At 50.2% G+C, this 18,157-nt stretch overlaps 1 protein-coding gene across 12 annotated transcripts in view; it reads left to right on the forward strand.

The window, feature by feature from the left end:
- AKAP13 (A-kinase anchoring protein 13) overlaps positions 1 to 12,798 on the forward strand; it is a 217,180-nt gene extending 204,382 nt beyond the window's left edge. For 10 of the 12 annotated variants that reach the window (XM_061999042.1, XM_061999039.1, XM_061999038.1 and 7 more), the window contains 7 exons: positions 539 to 703; positions 2,718 to 2,788; positions 3,305 to 3,349; positions 4,436 to 4,486; positions 4,654 to 5,103; positions 7,145 to 7,457; positions 8,132 to 12,798. In XM_061999042.1, coding sequence (XP_061855026.1) covers positions 539 to 703; positions 2,718 to 2,788; positions 3,305 to 3,349; positions 4,436 to 4,486; positions 4,654 to 5,103; positions 7,145 to 7,457; positions 8,132 to 8,181 — 1,145 coding nt within the window. In that variant the 3' untranslated portion in view covers positions 8,182 to 12,798. The remainder of the gene's footprint in view (positions 1 to 538; positions 704 to 2,717; positions 2,789 to 3,304; positions 3,350 to 4,435; positions 4,487 to 4,653; positions 5,104 to 7,144; positions 7,458 to 8,131) is intronic. The other 2 variants (XM_061999043.1, XM_061999044.1) reach the window with 2 other exon arrangements.
- Positions 12,799 to 18,157: the final 5,359 nt, after the last annotated feature.

Below are 18,157 nucleotides of genomic sequence, written 5' to 3' on the forward strand. Positions count from 1 at the left end.
GCATCAGCAAAGGAAGCAGACACTGGTAGCTGTTGAAAGGGTGCAGAAAAGAAGTCAGCACAGAGAACCACCACGTGTTGAATTTGCACTGGGGTCAGGAGCAGCACAGGATTTATCATTGGCTGAAGTTTGGATCCTCCAGGCTTTTGCTGTGCTTCAGTCTCAGCAAGGTGTGAGAGCTGGGCTCAGGTTCCAGCAGATACTTGTGCCTGCACAGGACAAGGGAGTCTGTGGACAGAGGCAAGAGTAGATGGAAACTCAAGCAACTTCTCAGTGGATCTTTGGAGAGGCTAAAAATTGTAAATGCTGTTGTCAGAGCATGCCAGGGTTGCCTGGAGGAAGAGAGAGGGGTATGAGCCTGTGCAGGGCTCCAGGAGTGGTCAGACTGACTGGATTTTTGCAGGGGGAATGCATGCTATTCATATATCACAGAAACATGGTTTCTTAGTACAGCAAAGTATGTAAATTTCTGATCTGAGATCAGGCAGGATCGAAGCCTGAGCTGGTCTTAAACAGAGGTATGGTTGCTTTTTATCAGTTGAACTGCTGCAAGATCTGGTGAACAGGAGCCTGGGCACTGCCCTTGGACAGCAGGTCAGCAGTGCTGCCATGGAACAAGAAGGAGGAGTTGGCCCCATCTCCCTCCCTAGAAGGGCAGAAACTTTTGGAGGATTTGACAGTCACCAGATGAATGCCTCCAAATGTGAGTAGTTACATGTGTGCACATCAGCATTTGGTCATAATACACATAATGGTAACCTCTTGTTTCAGAATGACTCCAGCAGCTGGTGATTTGGGTTTCCCAGCTCCTTTCCAATAATAGTTAATATACTAAATAATAGATTAGAAAAAAGCCTATGTACAATGATGGTAACTGAGAACCCGTGGCTGCATGAGGATTAAACATCTGAAGTCCTCAGTCTGTGCTCTCTCTGAGTTATCCTTGCTTGGCATACAGGCCACATGAAAACATTTGGCCCTTAATCAATCAGTTTCTTCATGTTGTTGTCCAAGTATCTGCAGCTCTGTTCTTCCTTCTTCAGTTGTCTTCCAGCAGGAGCCTGACGCTGTTGCATTTGCAAAGGGATGAGGATATTGCTGAATCAAGCACCTTCTCTCCATATCTACTCTCTTGTGTTTCCCATAAAACTGCATGTGTTATTCCTGCAGTTAAGCCTCTCCCAGAGAAACATGGGAATATCTATTTCAGCCACACAGTTGGCTGCTTCCCAATGCTGTCTTTCTTTGCTCTAGTCCTCAGAAACTTCCCTGTCCCCAAATTCAACTCTCTGCGGTCTCACTCCTGCTCCCAGCACAGCCCCTTTGGCTGTGCCAGTGTCTGTCTGAGCATTGAGATTGTTGGACCTCAGCTGACCTTCTGCACTCAAGGAACAGTGTGAGTTCCAGACAATCAGACAGGAGAAATATGTGGAGGTTTTCCTGCTTCTATTGGAAAGTTCCAAAGCCCTCCACAGGCCTTGTCATCACAATGACAAAGATATTCACCCTGGAGGGAGCTGTTTAGGACTGTGCCTGCCTGTCTTACAGTGGTGAACGGGACAATCTCAGGCTGTCTGTTGACCAGCTTGAGGTTTTCTGTAGCAGTGTCCTCTATTGAATTAGATTGCAATTCAATAGTTGCAGGATCTTGAGAGAATTTGGGAGGAAAATGCAGGGCCCATTTGTTCAGCTGGAGGCTGGGAGGCATGGAACTTGGCTTTCTTCTCGGCAAGACTGATTGAGTCCCCTTTGTTCTCCCCTCCAGCAAAGCAGAAGGGAGTTATTTCCTCCTGCAAAGAGGTGGAAGGTCTCAGGACATGGTGCAGGACAGAAGGTCTGTTAAGGGAGCTCGAGGGTCAGCCTCTGAGAGCAAAGCCTGCCTGGGGGTGGTGTGAGGAGAGGGCCTTTCACTAGGCACAATGTCCTTCACGTTGCTGCAGATACAGCTGGATGTAAAATTGTTTCTCACTCAAAGAGTGTCAGTAAGGAAGTTACCACTGCAGGTTTGTGTTTTCCTCATGGGCTGCATCTCAGCTGGCAATGGTGGTGCAAGAGCCTTGGCAAGAGCTAGAGGACCAGGGAGCCGTGCAGAGACTCCTCTGCCTGTGAGCAGAAGGGTGATGCAGGGGGAGGGTTGTTGCCCTCTTGGGCCCCACAGATGGGCCCAGTCCTGCTCAGCAGCACTGATAGGAGCCATCCAGGGGGAAGTTAAAAGCCCAGCATCTCTTTGAAAGTACAAGTTCTAAGGTTAAGGGCAGATTGTTAGCATAAAATGACAACAGGGTATTGCACAGCAGTGTCTGCCCCAGCTGTAAATTGCATTTGCACAAGAGAGGCATTGAAGCTACACCTGCAATAATATACCCTGGTATGATACTATTATTGTTCTCCATCTGCTCTTGTTCTGCCTCATGTCCTCTCAGCAAGTGTTCTTTGGTTGGAGGCAGCAGTGCAGGGGCTGGACAGAGCACCAGTTAATAGGAATGTGCCGAATTTATCAGCACACCATCTGAAACCAAAGTCTGAACTCACATCCCCTTCCTCAGGTGGTGCTGACGTGTTCTGTTATGTACAGACAGCAAATGCATTTAGGTGAAGTGTCAAGAGCTCCCCTTTTGTGAAACATCTAAGCTTACTGTATCCAATTTCCCAGACATTAGTGAGTTGATCCCTGGCTGACAATGCTGACCAAGTGGTGTTGGTGCTTCTTCCTTTAGGTGGAGGGAAGGACGAAGGTGACGATGCTCAGGACCTTCGGAGAACAGAGTCAGACAGTATTTTAAAGAAGGTATTGCTTGGTTTATCTGTTTATCTGCTGCCACCCAGGTCAGATTTCAAGAGAGTGACAGTTCTAGTCTTGAAAAATTCCTTGGCAAGTTAGATGCGTCCCAGTAAATGAAAAATCAAATGAAACTGGAAGTTTGCAGCCCAAAACTGTAGCTCAAACCCTGAGTGGAACACCACTGCAAATCAGCCGTATTCCTTTGTGGCACAGGTTATCTGCCATCTGTCTGCAGATCAGCTAAAGCATGTGTCTAATTACGCCTCGTTATTGAAATGATAAGGTCAGCTCTAACCTTGCCATCTATTCTCACTGTGGATCCATCCATCAGAGAACCACCAAATGAAACCTAATTAACGGTTTTATTCTATACCATTTTAACTTGCTGAGAAACATGCATGAATTCTCCCCGAATGGAAGGTGCAGGGGGAGTTTAATGTGGCTGTCATTAGTTCAGCTCCAGAACACATTTGCTGTGATTTCTCATTTGTCCTCGTATTAAATCCGTGATCTTTTTTGCAGGGTGGAAATGCTAATCTGATGTTCATGTTGAAAAGGAATAACGAGGTAAGGATTGATTCCGTTGCTCAGCTGTTTCCTTCCCTTAAGTGGCAAGTGAGTTTGTCTCAATAGGTGATAATGTAGAAGAAAATACATTTCATTTGCTGAGGCGCATGTCATCTTTTAAATGCATTAAGCTGAACCCACTGTGCCATTCATTTGCATAACCTTGGATGTTCAGACAGGGAGTTTGCTGATTGTCATCTGCTTGCCAGCAGGATGATAGGTGCTGATTAGAGGCAGCAAGGGTTAATTACCACTAGGACGTGCAGGGCTCTATTTATTGTGCATCTGTGGGCAGAGGGAGTTTAATTTTCTGCTGCAGGTGCAGTGAATTGGGGCAGTTAGATTTCTATCCTGCCTTTGATACGCATTCATAACTCCCAATTAGCGTTAATGGCGGAATGAGAAGCGCTTCTCTCAGTACTGGGTCTCTCACCACTACTGCAGGTTCTGCAGTGGCATTTCTTCTTAAAAGGAATTGGAGGATACGAGAGGTTCAGAGAAATTTCTAGCTGGGCTAAAAACACATTTTGGGCTAAGGCATTGCTCTGAAGTGACCTGCCCTGTGTTGCTACACAACGTGTTTGCATTTCTCTGGACTTTCAGGGAGCCGCCGTGAGCACACACCTGCTGTACTTGTGCAGCACTTGGATGGCTCACCTGGGGGCAAAAAGTGCAAATAGTCCACACTCTCAAAGTTCTTCCCCTGAAATTTTTAAGCAAACTGCCGGGTTTCATCTGATTTACTCTGGTTGCCCTTGAGCAAGCTGAAGCTGTGGGAGCTGGTTGGCAGAGACATCCCGGGAGCTGCCGTGAGGTCTGTGCTGTTCGGTGCTTCGGCAGCCGTTTCGTCCCTTGCCGCCCTGATGGCTGTTAAAGTGAGGAGGATGATGCCAGGCAGCTGTGAGAGGTGTCCAAGGGATGTGTTAGTGTACTAGAGGGTGACACAGTCATTGGAAGAGTGAGGGTGTAGAGGGATGGTCACACAGCCTGCCAGACCCACCAGTGGGTGACAGTGGAAAAGGAGAGTGCTTTCACATACCCTGCCACCCTGTGAGATCTAATAGCAGTGCTTCTGTTTTCTCGCAGCAGGTCCTCCAAACCATTACCAGCCTCCATAAGCTGCTCAGTGCTTTGCAGGTAGGCTTGTCTGTTCATCCTGCTGCTGCACACTGCTCCCCCAGCCTGCCCATCCCACCAGCAGTACCAGCCGCTCACGCTTCACCCCCCTGCCCCCTCCCACCCTGAGGTTTTCATTCCCTGTGGAAGAGGGAATGCTGCAGTGATTCGTGTCCCCTCTCTCCCAGGGCGTAGTGCTGCAGCAGGACACCTACATTGAGGACCAGAAGCTGGCTCTCAGCGAGAGGGCTCTGACCCGAAGCTTCTTCCGACCGACCTCGCTGCTGGAGCAGGAGAAGCAGCGGAACCTGGAGAAGCAGCGCCAGGAGCTGGCCAACCTGAAGAAACAACAGACACAGCACCAGGAGGAGAGGCGAAGGAGAGAGAAGGAGTGGGAAGTCCGAGAGAAAGAGCTGGCAGAGCAGGAGGCCCAGCTGGCCCAGCGAGAGGAGCAGGTCCAGAGAGGGTGGCAGGAGCTCGAACGGGAGCGAGAGGACCTGCAGGGGAAGAAGGCTGCCTACCAGCTCGACCTGGAGAGGCTTCGCTCGGCACAGAAGCAGCTGGAGAAGGAGAAGGTGCAGTTCAAGCAAGAGATGGAGCGGTTAGCTCAAATGCGGCAGGAGCCTGAGCACAACCAGGTACATGAGCCTGAGGGCCGGGCTGCTGGGGAGGCCATGCCCTGCAGGGAGCTCCCAGGCAGCTCCTGGGCTGCTGTGTGCCAGCAGTGCCACCCTGGCACCAGCCCAGCCCTGGCCATGTGGGGTATGCTATTTAACACTGCCTCTCATGTGCCATTTAACACTGTCTCTCACGTGTGACATGCAGAGCTCTGTTTCTTACCCCTCCACAGCTGCTGAGGCCATGCCAGTGTTGATGCCACATGGTGTATTTGGGATGCTTGTCTGGTCCTGAGCAGGAGGTGGTTACAATAGCCTGAGCTCTGCCCAATTTCCTGTGCTGTGTGTTGGTAGCTGGCAGAGCAGAGATGACTGGCTTGCAGAGAAGATGCCCCAGGCAAGCCCAGGAGGTCAATACTGTCTTTGAGATTGGCCTGCACCCCATGGGGACTGAGCTGTGGGCAGCAGTTGCTTTCATTCTTGGAAACAGCCTGAGCATCCTGGGCTCCCTGTACTCCTCAGCTCTCAGGAAAGCCACTTGTGAGTCTGGTAATGCAGGGGAAGTCCAATGATAGGACAAGGGGCAATGGGTACAAGCTGGGACATAAGAGGTTCCAAAGAAATACAGGGAAGAATTTCTTCACTGTAAGGGTGAGGGAGCACTGGATCAGGCTGCCCAGATGGATTCTGGAGTCTCCTTCTCTGGGGACATTAAAAACCCACCTGGATGAGTTCCTGTGTGACCTGCTCTAGGTGGTCCTGCTCTGGCAGGGGAGTTGGACTAGATGATCTTTTGAGATCTTTTGGTCCCTTCCAACCCTTGACCCTTGAGATGCTGTGATTCTCTGAAGGCTGTTGGTATGCTTACATCTCCCTATCTAGCAAAGGGATGGGCATTGTCCCTGTTTTGAGGAGACCAGGCATCTGCATTCTAGTCATGGCTCAGTGAGCAAAGGTCCCCATCTCTGCTGCATGAGGCTTTTGATGTCTGTCACAACCAGAAGGAAAAGCCTACACACAGATCCTACTCTGTGCATTTTTCAGCAAGCTGGGGTTTATTTTGTTTGTAACTGTGCAGCAGTCTGGCTGATGAGAGCAAGCATCCGTTGGCAAAACATGGGCTGAATGTGATCCTTAAGCCTGTTGTTGATGGTTGTTTGCAGCTCACTAATTGTGAACATAATTTTCTTCGAGCTGTAGCAAAATTAGTTTCTAAACGTTGGATTGTGCAATGGCAGTGATTTTGGGTGCCTGAATGGACTAATTGCAGAGCTCAGCAGTGAGCTCTGAAAAGCAAATCATCAGAGGAGGGCTCGCTCCCTCCCACCTCAGCTCCTCATCAGGCCAGGAGTTTTCAGAGCAGATGGTGAAGCCGTTCCAGCATCCAGCACATGTAGACACGCGAGGGACACGGATGCTGTGGGAGAGGCTGAGGGGTAAAATAGCTACGAGGCCTGAGGGGAGCAGGAGAGGGAAGCACCATTCTGAGGCAGGGATCTTACTGACATGTCAGAGCTATTAATAGAGGGTTTGGTGAGGCTTTGTTGAGCTGTTGTTTTATCTTCCCTTTGAACGTGCAGGCTCAATTACATCCTGAGGCGGCCGTCGGTTGGGGGAGGGGGAAACAAAACACAACAAACCAACCCAGGAAAAATGTTTGTGCTTTCATCTTTTGCTTGGGAAGGCTTCCCTGGCCATGGGCTGCTCCAGGGCAGTGTGCTGGCGTTGCCTGCCAGAGGGGCACGCTCCTCCTTGGCCCCGTGCCGCTGCCTGACTGCGCGAGGTGAGCCTCGCTGCTGAGATCTTAAAGAACGTTTGCCCTTGGCTTGTTGATACATAGCATAGTACATGTAGGAGCAAAAGATACTGGAGTGTTACTCTGTACACACCTTGTTGCTGCATCGTCATCAGAGAGGGCTTCTTCTCTCATTACTTTGGCCAGGACAGGGATCACTTTCTAGCTGGATGTTCGCAAGCACTTCTGTCCTTATGAGTGGTCTGGGACAGACTTTTCTCTGCTAACTTCTTTCATGAAACACTTGGGTTTTTCTTTCCTTTATAGGTTTCAAATCTCCATGAGAAACTTGCCAGAGTCCCCTCCCAGCCTGGTATTGATGACTTCTCCAAGCAGAAGTGCCCTTCCGTTCCTAAACAAGGGCACTTTGATGCAGAACTATCTGTCTCCCCTAAAAGGAACAGTCTTTCAAGGACACACAAAGAGAAAAGCACTTTCCATTTGCTTAGCACAACAAACCAGACTAACAAGGCAACTGAGGAACAGCCCCAGATGTCTACTCGCCTCTTCAGTTTAACCAAACCAAAGGAGAAGAAGGAAAAGAAGAAAAAGGGCAGAGGACATCGCTCCCAACAGCCTGGTGAGTGTCAGGGGGCAGAGGCTGTTCTTCAGGTGGATGAGTCAGCTTGTGGAAGCCACGGAATCCAGCCTTGAGTGTGGATGGTAACACAGGGATGGAGAAAATCAGCTGTGACGAATGGGGTGAAGCTCGAAGTGATCTGTGGCCTTTGCTGCCTGTTCTGAGGTTGTCAGAAGGACAGATTCTGCTCCTTGCCCCTTCCTCCCCTGTCCCATCCTGACCAACTTCCACCAGCTGGATTCTCCCTTGTTTTTTTCAGCTTGCTCTGCTTATAGGAGGAAAATGTCCTACCAGAGCTGCTGGTGCTGGGGTGCTCCTGCCTCCTGCTGACCCTGTGGTACAGCTGTCTGTGCTAACTCTGAGGTAGTTTGTAAGTGCTGCTCACAGCCCTTCTGGTGGCCTCTCCCTTTCCCTCCAGCTGCTCTGTCTTGCCTCATTTTGCATCTCCTTAGGACTGAGTTCTTTACCTCAGACCCAAATGGAATTTATCTCACACCCTCAGATGACCAACTTGATCAAATTCACTCAATGATATATTCCATCTCATCAGGGAACTGGGCAGCTTTTAAGATGCCCAGTGGATTGGGCAGACAGTGGGGTTCTTGTGTGTGTGGAGTCTTGCCCTGCCTGCTGTATTCCCATAGTGATTCCCACCTGTTTGTTTTGTGCTGCAGATTCTCACTCATCAGAAGCCCCTCCAGAGGGTGAGGAGATCTTCTGCTGAGCACGGATGCTTCCACTGGTCACCCTTGGCCCTGGTACAGTGAACATCTCCTTCCCTGATCCACAGCACATTGTTGGTGCCTGCATCTGACAAACAGCTGGAGGTTTTCCTGTAAACACGTTCTGAAGTTTGATAAATGGTGGTAAAGGGCTTCTCTCCCGTGTTTTTGGGTGAATTCTTACCGCAGAGGCTGAGTGCAGGGCAAAGCGTGCCATCTCTCTTTGCAAACCTTGGCTTCAATGGATTGGGAGAGGTGGTTTCTGTCTCTCCTCAGTGCTGAAGGATGAGAGAACATCGCCTTAAAGGGGTCTGTGCCTTCAAAAATCCCCTTTTCTGGGGGATGTAACCAAAACCAAGCGTTTAGCAAAGGATTGGGACTCTGCAAATGATGCGTGAACACTGGCATATAAAGATGTTCTGTGTGAATGCATCCATGTGTCTCTATATCCACTGGGATATGCTTACAGTCTGTACAGCCAGGCTCGGCCCATGGGGATAGATGATACCTGATGACTTTCAGGGAGTGTGTAGATATTAAATATCTTGCCCTTCCTGCTCCAGTTGTAACACCAATGACTGGCGTGCCACTTCTGTGCTCGTGGTGTACAGGCTGGTTGGTTTCAGACAGGTACCCCATGCCAGGAAGCAGTAACACCATTCCAAACGAAAACTGAGGAGGGGAGGGGGGGGGGAAGCAAGATTTGAAGCAATTCCAAAAGGTTTCCATGGGGCAGGGGATTTAAATGTCACACTGGTTCCAGAATTAAGCAGAGCATCTTTGGCTATATTTAACATGGTGCAGAAAGGAGAAGTGCTGTAGGCTTGTAAAGCAACCCCAGGGAGCCAGAACAGACAGTGTTCAAGTGGGAACAGCTCTAAAACTTTTTTATGCCATCTCTTTGAGCTCCAGCTCACTCCTTCCCATCCCCTAAGGAAAGATGGTATGGGTTTTGCAAGAATACACTTCTCCAGTTGTGTTTGACGTCCCTTCATTGCAAGCCTGATGCCTTACTGGAGAGACGGCTGAAAACCTGCTTTTAGGGACCTTTGTTGTTCTGTTATTCGTGGGTTTTTTCCCCTGTTTTTTTGTGTTGCCACTGGGCTTCTGTTTCTCTGGATGTGGCAGCTGCCTTGTGCTTGTTTCTAAGGCAGGAGGAGACAAGAGATGTCGCAGATCATGGGACCGAGCGCCATGAGCAGAGCCAATGCCAAAGGGGCAGCTCCTGGTCCCTCTGCCTTATACAGTCCTGGGCACTTCACAACCATTTCTGGGGAGAAAATGTCTTGGACAAACCTACTGTGGGAAAGGCCCAAAGGTCCATTTCCCTCCCCACGGTCTCCAGCGTGAAGGTGTCTGGGCAGATCTGAGGGCTGTGCTGACTGTCAGGGCTTGGCACAGCTCTTCAGTACAGGAAGAGAAATTCAGCCAGCCAAACCATCTCCAAAATTGTTCTTCCAAACCCTCTCAGGAGAATTGCCCAAGTGGATCTGTAAACGGTTACAAGACGCTGTCGGCTTCAGAACAGCCCAAGGGTTTGCTCAGAGTTCCGAGCTGTCAAGTGCATTTCCTTTCCTACTAGGTTTTCTTTAAAGAAAGAAAATATTTCCCTTCTTGCACTATTGCTTGATTGCAGTTTGCTCTCTGGCTTCTGAGGAGCCAGTAACCCGCAGCAGAGTTGGGTGCTGCTGAGTGCTGGGGGCACTGATGGGGAGGGGGATGCTCAGCCTGGTCTGGGGGGGTCAGTGCAGGGATCCCAGAAGGCCTGCTTGCTTTTGAAGCTCTCTAAACTATTAAGACTCAGAAAAAAAAAGAAGAAGAAAGGAAAAAGGGTTGAGATTTATAGTTTGCTTTTTTAATATTATTTGGTGCTTGTTCAGAATTGCAAGCAGGGCTTGCAAAAGTATTTATCTTTCTGTTTATTTGAAAGAGTTCTTTTTTAAAAGAAGTTTATTTGGGTTTATTTTTTTATTTCTTTTCATTTTGCTTTTGTTTGGGGGTTTGGGGGTGGTTTGGTTTTGTTCTTTCCTCTCCCCCCCCTCCTCCTCCTTTTTGGTTTTTTTGGTTGGTTTTCTGGTTTTTTTTTGCTTTCTTACCAAGAGACTGGTAAAGCAAATGTTCTTATCTCCCTGGTTCCTACAAAACAAAGGTTTGGACAGCCTGTGCCGTGCCCAGACTTACACAATTTCAAGTGAGAGCTTCCTTTAAGGCAGAGCATCTTTGGGCCAAAAAATACCCCCCAAGTTTGGGAAAAGCAGCAGTGACTGCAGACAAGACTCCTCCTATCACTTAGTTTCCTTGTTTAAATATTTTGCTACTTAAATATGCCTTCAGCCCAGCCTGACACTGTCTCTGGTTCTCAGAGCTGGTCCCTTGATCCCATGTGGAGTAGCCAAACCACCCCACGTTGCATTGGATTCCTGGGACACAGAGCGGGTTGAGAAATGTCTGTGCAAGGCCCAGAGGACCTGGGAAGGGCTCCTGGAGGGGTTTTATTACTACTGTTTCATGGAGGAGGGAAAAAAATCAGACTTGCTTTTCTTTGCCTGGTTCTTTCTTGCTGCCCAGCAGAAGGGGTTTCAGTGACAGCAGGTGTGGGAGTGTGGGCTGAGAGGAAGTAGCACAGTGGTCAGGATGAGCTGAGATGAAGTTCCACAGTGGTCAGGATGAGCTGAGATGAAGTTCCACAGAGATCAGGATGGGCTGAGATGAAGTACCACAGTGGTCAGGATGAGCTGAGTGCCACAATCCCCCGGTGACAGAATGGCTGCAGCAAACGGTGTGAGGCTCGATGGAGTTGTGTGGGATTTGGCCTCAGCTTCTTTTAAATGGAGTGATCATTTCAACGTGTAACTTGCTGTCAGTTTGATGCCATAAAGCACTTTAAATGGAACTGCTCTTGTCCCTTTTCATTTTGGTTACGTGGAGACAATCAGCTTTGCCACTGTTGCCCCCTCTGCATCCCCAGTAAAACCTGAGAGGCATACAGACATTGTCCTGCTTTGGTTTGGCTCTGCCCTGGGAGAGGAGGAAGGGCCAAGCTCTGTGTGTTATTTTTAGACCAAAGTTGGTGTGAATCTGATGACAGTCCCACTGCAGACAGGGCAAGTGAGAGGACCAGAGGAGGTGGCTTCTGATGCTCAGGTTTATCCCTCAGGAGAGCCCACTCTGGCATCACCTTCACCTTCCTCACGCCAGTTTTGCCAGTGCTTTGTCCTTCACCTCCTTTTCCTTGGAGAAACCTGAAGCAAAGGAGGTGTGTGGGGATGCAACCAAAGCAGTGAAGTGGGGCCCTTTCCATGCACTAAGTTATTTACTGCCCAGGCTGTTCAGAGATCTCCCAGGTACCATCCCTGGGGCAGGAGCTCCCACTGCTTTGGAGGGTGGGCTCTTCTTTTCACCCTTGAAGTCTGACCACTGCTGAGCAGCACAGGAATGCCATTAGCTTGTGTGGGTTTGAATGGAGCATCCCTAGAGGCTGATGATCTTTGCACCTTCCTTGAGGCACCAAGATATCTCAGAGCTGTTGCTTGAAACACCCAAATCCAATCCTTCCAAAGGCCAAAAGTGGTTCATCGGGTGCCAGATCCTGAGGAAGCTGTCTAAAGGATACCTGTGGCATGAGGTGAGGGAGGACTGGGCTAAAATGCCATGAAACATTCCTTGTTAAACCAGAACTCTGGAAATTCTTCTGCCTGCTGGCCAGGTTTGGGAATTTGAGATAATCAAAGGCACTCTTTTAAATCTAACCCCTCCCCTGCTGCGCTGAACTCTTGCTTTGTTTGTCAGAAGGGGCAGGCACCAAGGATCAGGTCTCGACCCACTGATGCAGCTAAGTTTTAAGGATAGGCGAGCTGAGCTGGCTTCATCTCGGCCACCCCGTGCTCTCCAGCCATGGGAAGGGTCACAGCACCTCCCTTCCCACCAGCCTTTCACTGCCCCCTGATGCTTGGCCCAGATATATTCAGCTTCCACTGCTTGGGAGGGGGAGGGAGGGGGAACAGGATGCCATTCCCTGCTTTGCATACAGCTGTGAGCCGCCTCTGTATTTAAGCTGTCCGTAGGTATCCAGCCTTGCCACGCTCTGAAGTATTTTACTGTTTCCTTTATCGATTTCAAACACTGACTCAATTAAACGAGAAAAAGACCTGTGTCCAGTTCAGTTCGCCTATGGTTAAAGTTTAGCCTGGTGTTTATTTTGTACTAATATGGAATGCACTTGAGTAATTCCCAGAGCATTGAAGGCGGGGGGGGGGTGGATGAGAATAACCTGAGAACACCCCTGCTTTCGGTTTGTTCCTTAAGGTAAATGAATAAACAAAGAGAAATGCTTTGCATTTTCACACTGAACCCAGTAAAAAGAAGGAAAAAAGAAAGAGTTTTTAAAGAAAAGTTGAAACAAAGGATTTTTGTTTTAAAGAGGGTAAAACCTAATTGCTGTATGTTAATTTGTAATTATGTACAAAGTGATGAGCAGGTTATTGACTGTAAAATTCTTCAGTTGTTCTGTAACTTGCCAGAAACCATTAGGTTTTGTAACAAGCTTTTATTTATCTCCCTTTTTAGTTATCAGCATCAACCTCTTGTAAAGTCGTTTGGGTTTTTGTTGGTTTTTTTTTTTTCCTCTAAATAAATTTGATTTTAAGTCTGTGTTTTCTGCCCACTTTATTTCCTCACCTTTGCTGTTCCTGCTGCTGCCTTTATTGTGCCCAGGCCGGATGAATAGACCTGACCACAAACTGGAGCCAAATGTTTGCAGGGCTTTTATCATCCCGTCCCAGTCTGCACCCATTGGACTCTTCAACCTATTTTCCTGCTTTTAGATTTGCATTTTGCTGAAGGGCAGATGGCCATGGTGATACTCAGCTCCCTGGATTCCCAACCCCCACACACCTCGAGGCTTTTCATCTTCTGACAAGAAGAGGAAGTGTCAGGGAGGCCACTTCAGCCCCATATACTGAGAAAAAAGGGCAGTTTGGTAGCGGCATGTGCACAGAGTGACGGTGAGCTGCTCAAGGAGGTCTGCATCTTTGACAGATCCCTGGACAGGGGTTTTATGTCAGTTAGCTGAGAATGAGATGCTGCATCTCATCATGAGAACGGGGAGAGAAGGAGAGATGTTTGCACCCACACTGCAGTGTGCTTCATATTTCCACATCCCTTGCAAGAGGAGAAAGGGCCAGGAGAAAGGCTGTGGCCAGAGGTCATTCCTCTTACCTGGGGAGGTGAAGGCAGGAGGTGAAGGTGTTCCCAATGCCTGCAGGCATCAGGCCAGACAGAAGAGGGGCCAAAAGTGTGGAGCAGAAGCAGAGTTTGCTCTGCAATGCAACAAGGAGGCAGCATGGAGGACCACAATGGAGGGAGTTTCTCCACCATCCTTCTGTTTTACCTGTAAGAGTGATAAGGGCTGCCCCTGTAGTCCCTGTCCTGCCCAGGAGTCCAGCAGCCTCTCCCCAGGGAGACCTGACCCCTTCTTCTCTGCATATGGATTTGGAGGAAGAAGAGTTGCTTCATTTCCAAAGCTGAGCAGGTGCATAGATCTATTTGAGGCCAGGAAGGCTCTTCAGAGGGACCAGGACAGGCTGGAGCGATGGGCTGAGGCCAATTGTGTGAGGTTGAACAAGGCCAAGCCACAGGTCCTTCACTCAGGCCACACCAACCCCAGGCAACGCTACAGGCTGGAGTGGAGGGCCTGGAAAGCTGCCTGGAGGGAAAGGACCTGGGTGTGTTAATGAACAGCAGCTGAACGTGAGCCAGCAGTGTGCACAGGTGGCCAAGAAGGCCAATGGCATCCTGGTTTGCATCAGAAACAGTGACCAGCAGGACCAGGGCAGTAATTGTCACCCTGTGCTGGGCACTGGTGAGGCCACACCTCGAATAGTGGGCCTCAGATCTGGGCCTCTCACTATGAGAAAGACACTGAGGGGCTGGAGTGTGTCCAGAGACAGAGCTGGGGAAGATTTGGAGCACAAGTCTGATGAGGAACAGCTGAGGGAACGGGGGGTGTTTAGTCTGGAGGAGACTGAGAGGAGACATGATCACTCTCTGTAACTACCTGAATAGACGTCGTAGTGAGGTGGGAGTCGGTCTCTTCTAAGTAGTGAGTGACAGGAAAAGAGCAAATGGCCTCAAGTTGTGCCAGGGAGCGTTTAGATTAGAGATGAGGAACAACTTTTTCCCTGAGAGGGTTGTCAGCCCCTGTCCCAGGCTGCCCAGGGCAGTGGGGGAGTCTCAATTCCTGGGGCTACTGCAAAGCCGTGGAGCTGAGGTGCTGAGGGCCAGGGGCTAGTGCTGGGCTTGGCAGTGTGAGGGGAGAGGTTGGACTCAGGAGCTTAAAGGCGTCTTCTAAAAAGTAACGAGTCTATGATTTGTCTTCAAAGGTACAAAAGAAGATGCTTGATGCCAATCAGATGTCTTGATTGAAGCCCTCAGGTAATTGACACGAGCACTGCTGTGGGGTGTTGGGTCATTTCTTGGCACTAGGCAATGCCATCCCCAGCTCCTGTGCCCCATGACCAGCAGTGCACTGCATGTATTCCCCCTCCCCACCTCTGTGCTGCACGTGCTGTTCTAAAAACCTGGATGGTGCCAGTGAACCCAAACCTCCGCCCTGTCACGCAGCAGGACACAGCTCCCTGGGTGTGAGGAGGGAGATGAAAGAGCTCGTTTATCTCTGTGGCTGTTTTGTTTGCATTCCCGTTTGTCCCAGCTCACCCATTTACCAAAGTGATCAAAAGCTTTCGCTGTGGGACTGTCGGCTCCTACATAGGGGATTTAAAGAGCAGGTTTTCCTGTGGCCCCTCTGGGCTCTGCAGCCTGGATACCTCACAGAAGTACTGTGGGGTTCCCCCAAGCCCCTGTGTTCCAACAGCTGCTGGAAGCCTGAGCTGCTGCTGCTGGCAGCTCTGGCTCAACAGGCTGCTCATATTCAACAGGCACTGGTCATGGAAGGAGGAAGAACGCATGAACTGATGAGAAATCACACATAGAAAAACAAATTCTTGCTGAATTGAGCTCTTGCCTGGGGATTGTGCTCCTGCAAAGCAGAAACCAAGCCACTCCTGTTACCACAGGCTGGAGGGTAGCCTGGGCAGTCCACACAAATTGCCCTTGGAAAGGAGGAAAGGAAAGGCCTTGCCTCTCCAGACCATTTCTATGTGCCAATTTGAATATCCAAAACCACCCTTCCATGAGGTCATCCAGAGTCTGTCCTCTGAGTCGTTCTGGCCCAGCTAAGATGATGAAATTATGTCCTCCCCAGATCACATGGCTGTTATTTTGGGTGGTCCCCAAGCACTAATGACGTGTTTCTGAGCATCCCAGGTTTCCTGTCCAGCCCAGCTGCCCCTTAGCAGCAAAGGGCAGAACAAAAGATCCCTGTGGGGCAATTGCAATGACTCATCTGGATGTGGTTGGATTTTCAGTGTCATAATGGATCTTTGTGCTTGGATGAGACTCTAAAAGGTGCATGAACAGGCACAGGAGAGGCTCTTGGAGAAGACAGCTCAGTGACACCTTTGACATTTGTGTTTTCTGCTCTTCCTCTTTCCTCTTGTCCATGCTGGGTTCAGTCCCAGCTCCCAGGTGAGCAACTGGACACGGGTGTGAGCTGGGCTGGGGCTTGCAGACAGGCTGCTGCTTCAGGGAGGTTTTATTAAGGAAAGGCAAAACCCTAATTAGTTGAGTGAATGAGTGAGATGCCTTGTGATCAGATGCAAGGTGAACAGCAAAGGAATGACTTAGCTTTGCCACAGAAGGCACCTGGGCTTTGTTAATTAGCCAGCGGGATGTTAAACCTTGCAAACGTGTTCATTTGTTTGGGGTTGGAACATGATTAAATTAAGGGGGAAATAATATCTGACACTGGTGACTGATAGGAGAGCCTGTACAAGTGAGCAGCCCAGCCCTGACAGGGATGGACAGACACACTGGGTGCCACTCACCCTCACCCAAAATGCTATCTTTGCATCCCCTGAAGTGCCCCCCCAAACCAGGCTTTGCTCCACAGCTGCTCTCTGGCCCTCCCAGGGTGGCTCAGGGGAGGACACAGAATAATCATAGAATCATTTTGGTTGGAAAAGACCTTTAAGATCATCAAGCCCAATCCCCCACCTCACCCTGCCAGGCCTGTCACTAACCCATGTCCCTCAGCACCTCAGCTACATGGCTTTTAAGTATCTTCAGGGATGAAGACTCCCCCACCTCCCTGAGCAGCCCATTCCAATGCTTAACAACCCTCTCAGTGGAGTTTGGTTCCCCTGCCCCACTGCTTGCACAGCCCCATCCTGCTCTCCCCTCATCCCAGAGCTTCTTTTGCACGGTGACAACTTGTTCAAGGAGGCTTTCCCCAGCCCCCTTCCCTCCTGGCTGGGGGCCATCCCGGCACTTTGGGCAGCTGTTCCCTTCGAGATGGAGATGAGGTTTGTTTCCTGCTGAGCCCCAGGAGGAGCTGGGAGGTGGGGGAAGGGAGCTTTTTAAGTCTCTTTTCCCTCTTCTTTCTGCAGGGTCTGTCCCTTGCACAAATGTAGCTCAGCTGGCAGTTCCCCATACCCCTGACCTCTCGCCACAGCCTGGCAGCTTTCCCTCCATCACTCAGCGTCTCCAGACACTCTTTCTTTCCTCATCCCTTTCACCAAAGAGCTGCTTCTCACTCATCGCATCTTTCCAGTGAGCCTAATTAGACAGCAGCCTAATTAGAGCCAAGCAGGAGCGGTGACTCATTAGCAGAGCCCTGTGGGAAGCCGCAGAGCAGCCGTGGAGTGAGCAGAGGAGGGGGCCGGGAGGCTTGGCTGGGCACAAGGAGCAGCTCCTGTTTGTGTGTGCCTCTGGGATTCCTCCAGACAGGGACCCAGAGCTGGAGCAGGGGGTGTTTCAGCAGCTCCTGTTTGTGTGTGCCTCTGGGATTCCTTCAGAGACCCAGAACTGGAGCAGGGGGTGTTTCAGCAGCTCCTGCACCTGCCTGAGAGCCAAGAACCAACACAGCAGCGTCAGGGCAGCGGGTGGCTGTCCATCCTACCCAGCCAGTGTAGTTACAAACCCAGAACGGCTTTTCCTGGTGACCCTGAAGCTTTTTTTCCCCTTGTTTTGTTTCTACTCATCCTTTTTAACACATGGCTATCCACCACAACAGAGTGGAGCTGGTGCCCTGGGGACTGGCTGCTTGTTGGTGGCTGTAGAGAGAAGGATCAGGTGGAAAAGCAGTGTGAGGAGCAGCAAAGGACAGAATTGCAATGTATTTTCTGGATGGAACTGTGAGACTGGGGTTAGGTGGGAGATTAGACTTTCTATCCACTGTTAGAGCAGGTCCTGGCTGAAAGTGCCAGCAGCTTTTTAACAAGGGCAAGCTGTGCTGTGCTGTGCTGTGCTGTGCTGTGCTGTGCTGGCATGGCCCTGGCCCATTCCCCCAGCCTCAGCTGGAAAGGGAGGGCTTTGAGAGAGAGGCAGAACTGAAAAAAACACAAATTATTTGTTTCCTGAACTCTGTGGTGCCCAGGAGGAATGAAAGGACACCCTGGATAGGCAGGATCAGTCCCTTTGAACCCTTCCCCCATCCTCATTTGTGGGGGGCACACAGAGGGGCCTGTGAGACAGAGCCATCCGTGGTGCAGCGTGCGCTGGGGAGAGGGAAGTGAGCTGTCTGGGTGCTGACAGGCTGCAAAGCAGGCTTTCTTCCACCTAATTGGATTTGTTATTCAGCTGAGAAGCGCTGAATGGCTCGGGTGGGCCCTGAGCTCAGGGCTGCGGTGAGGAGGTCAGGCTGAGGCGGTGAAGTAGGTCACACTGCTGCAAACCGGGTTTGCACAACAGCCCCACGGCGCTACATAAGGAGGTGGTGAAATGGAAAGAAAAGGGAGATTGTAAAGGAAGGAAGAAAAAAAATGAGCTCAGCCTCTTGTATTCAGTCTCAGCAGGAGCCTTGGGGCCCCAGCACTGCTGCCTGCACCCCAGGGCACCGGGCTCCTGCTTGAGCAAGAGGGA

Source organism: Colius striatus, chromosome 7, assembly GCF_028858725.1.
Source record: "Colius striatus isolate bColStr4 chromosome 7, bColStr4.1.hap1, whole genome shotgun sequence".
NCBI classification, from domain to species: Eukaryota; Metazoa; Chordata; class Aves; order Coliiformes; family Coliidae; genus Colius; species Colius striatus.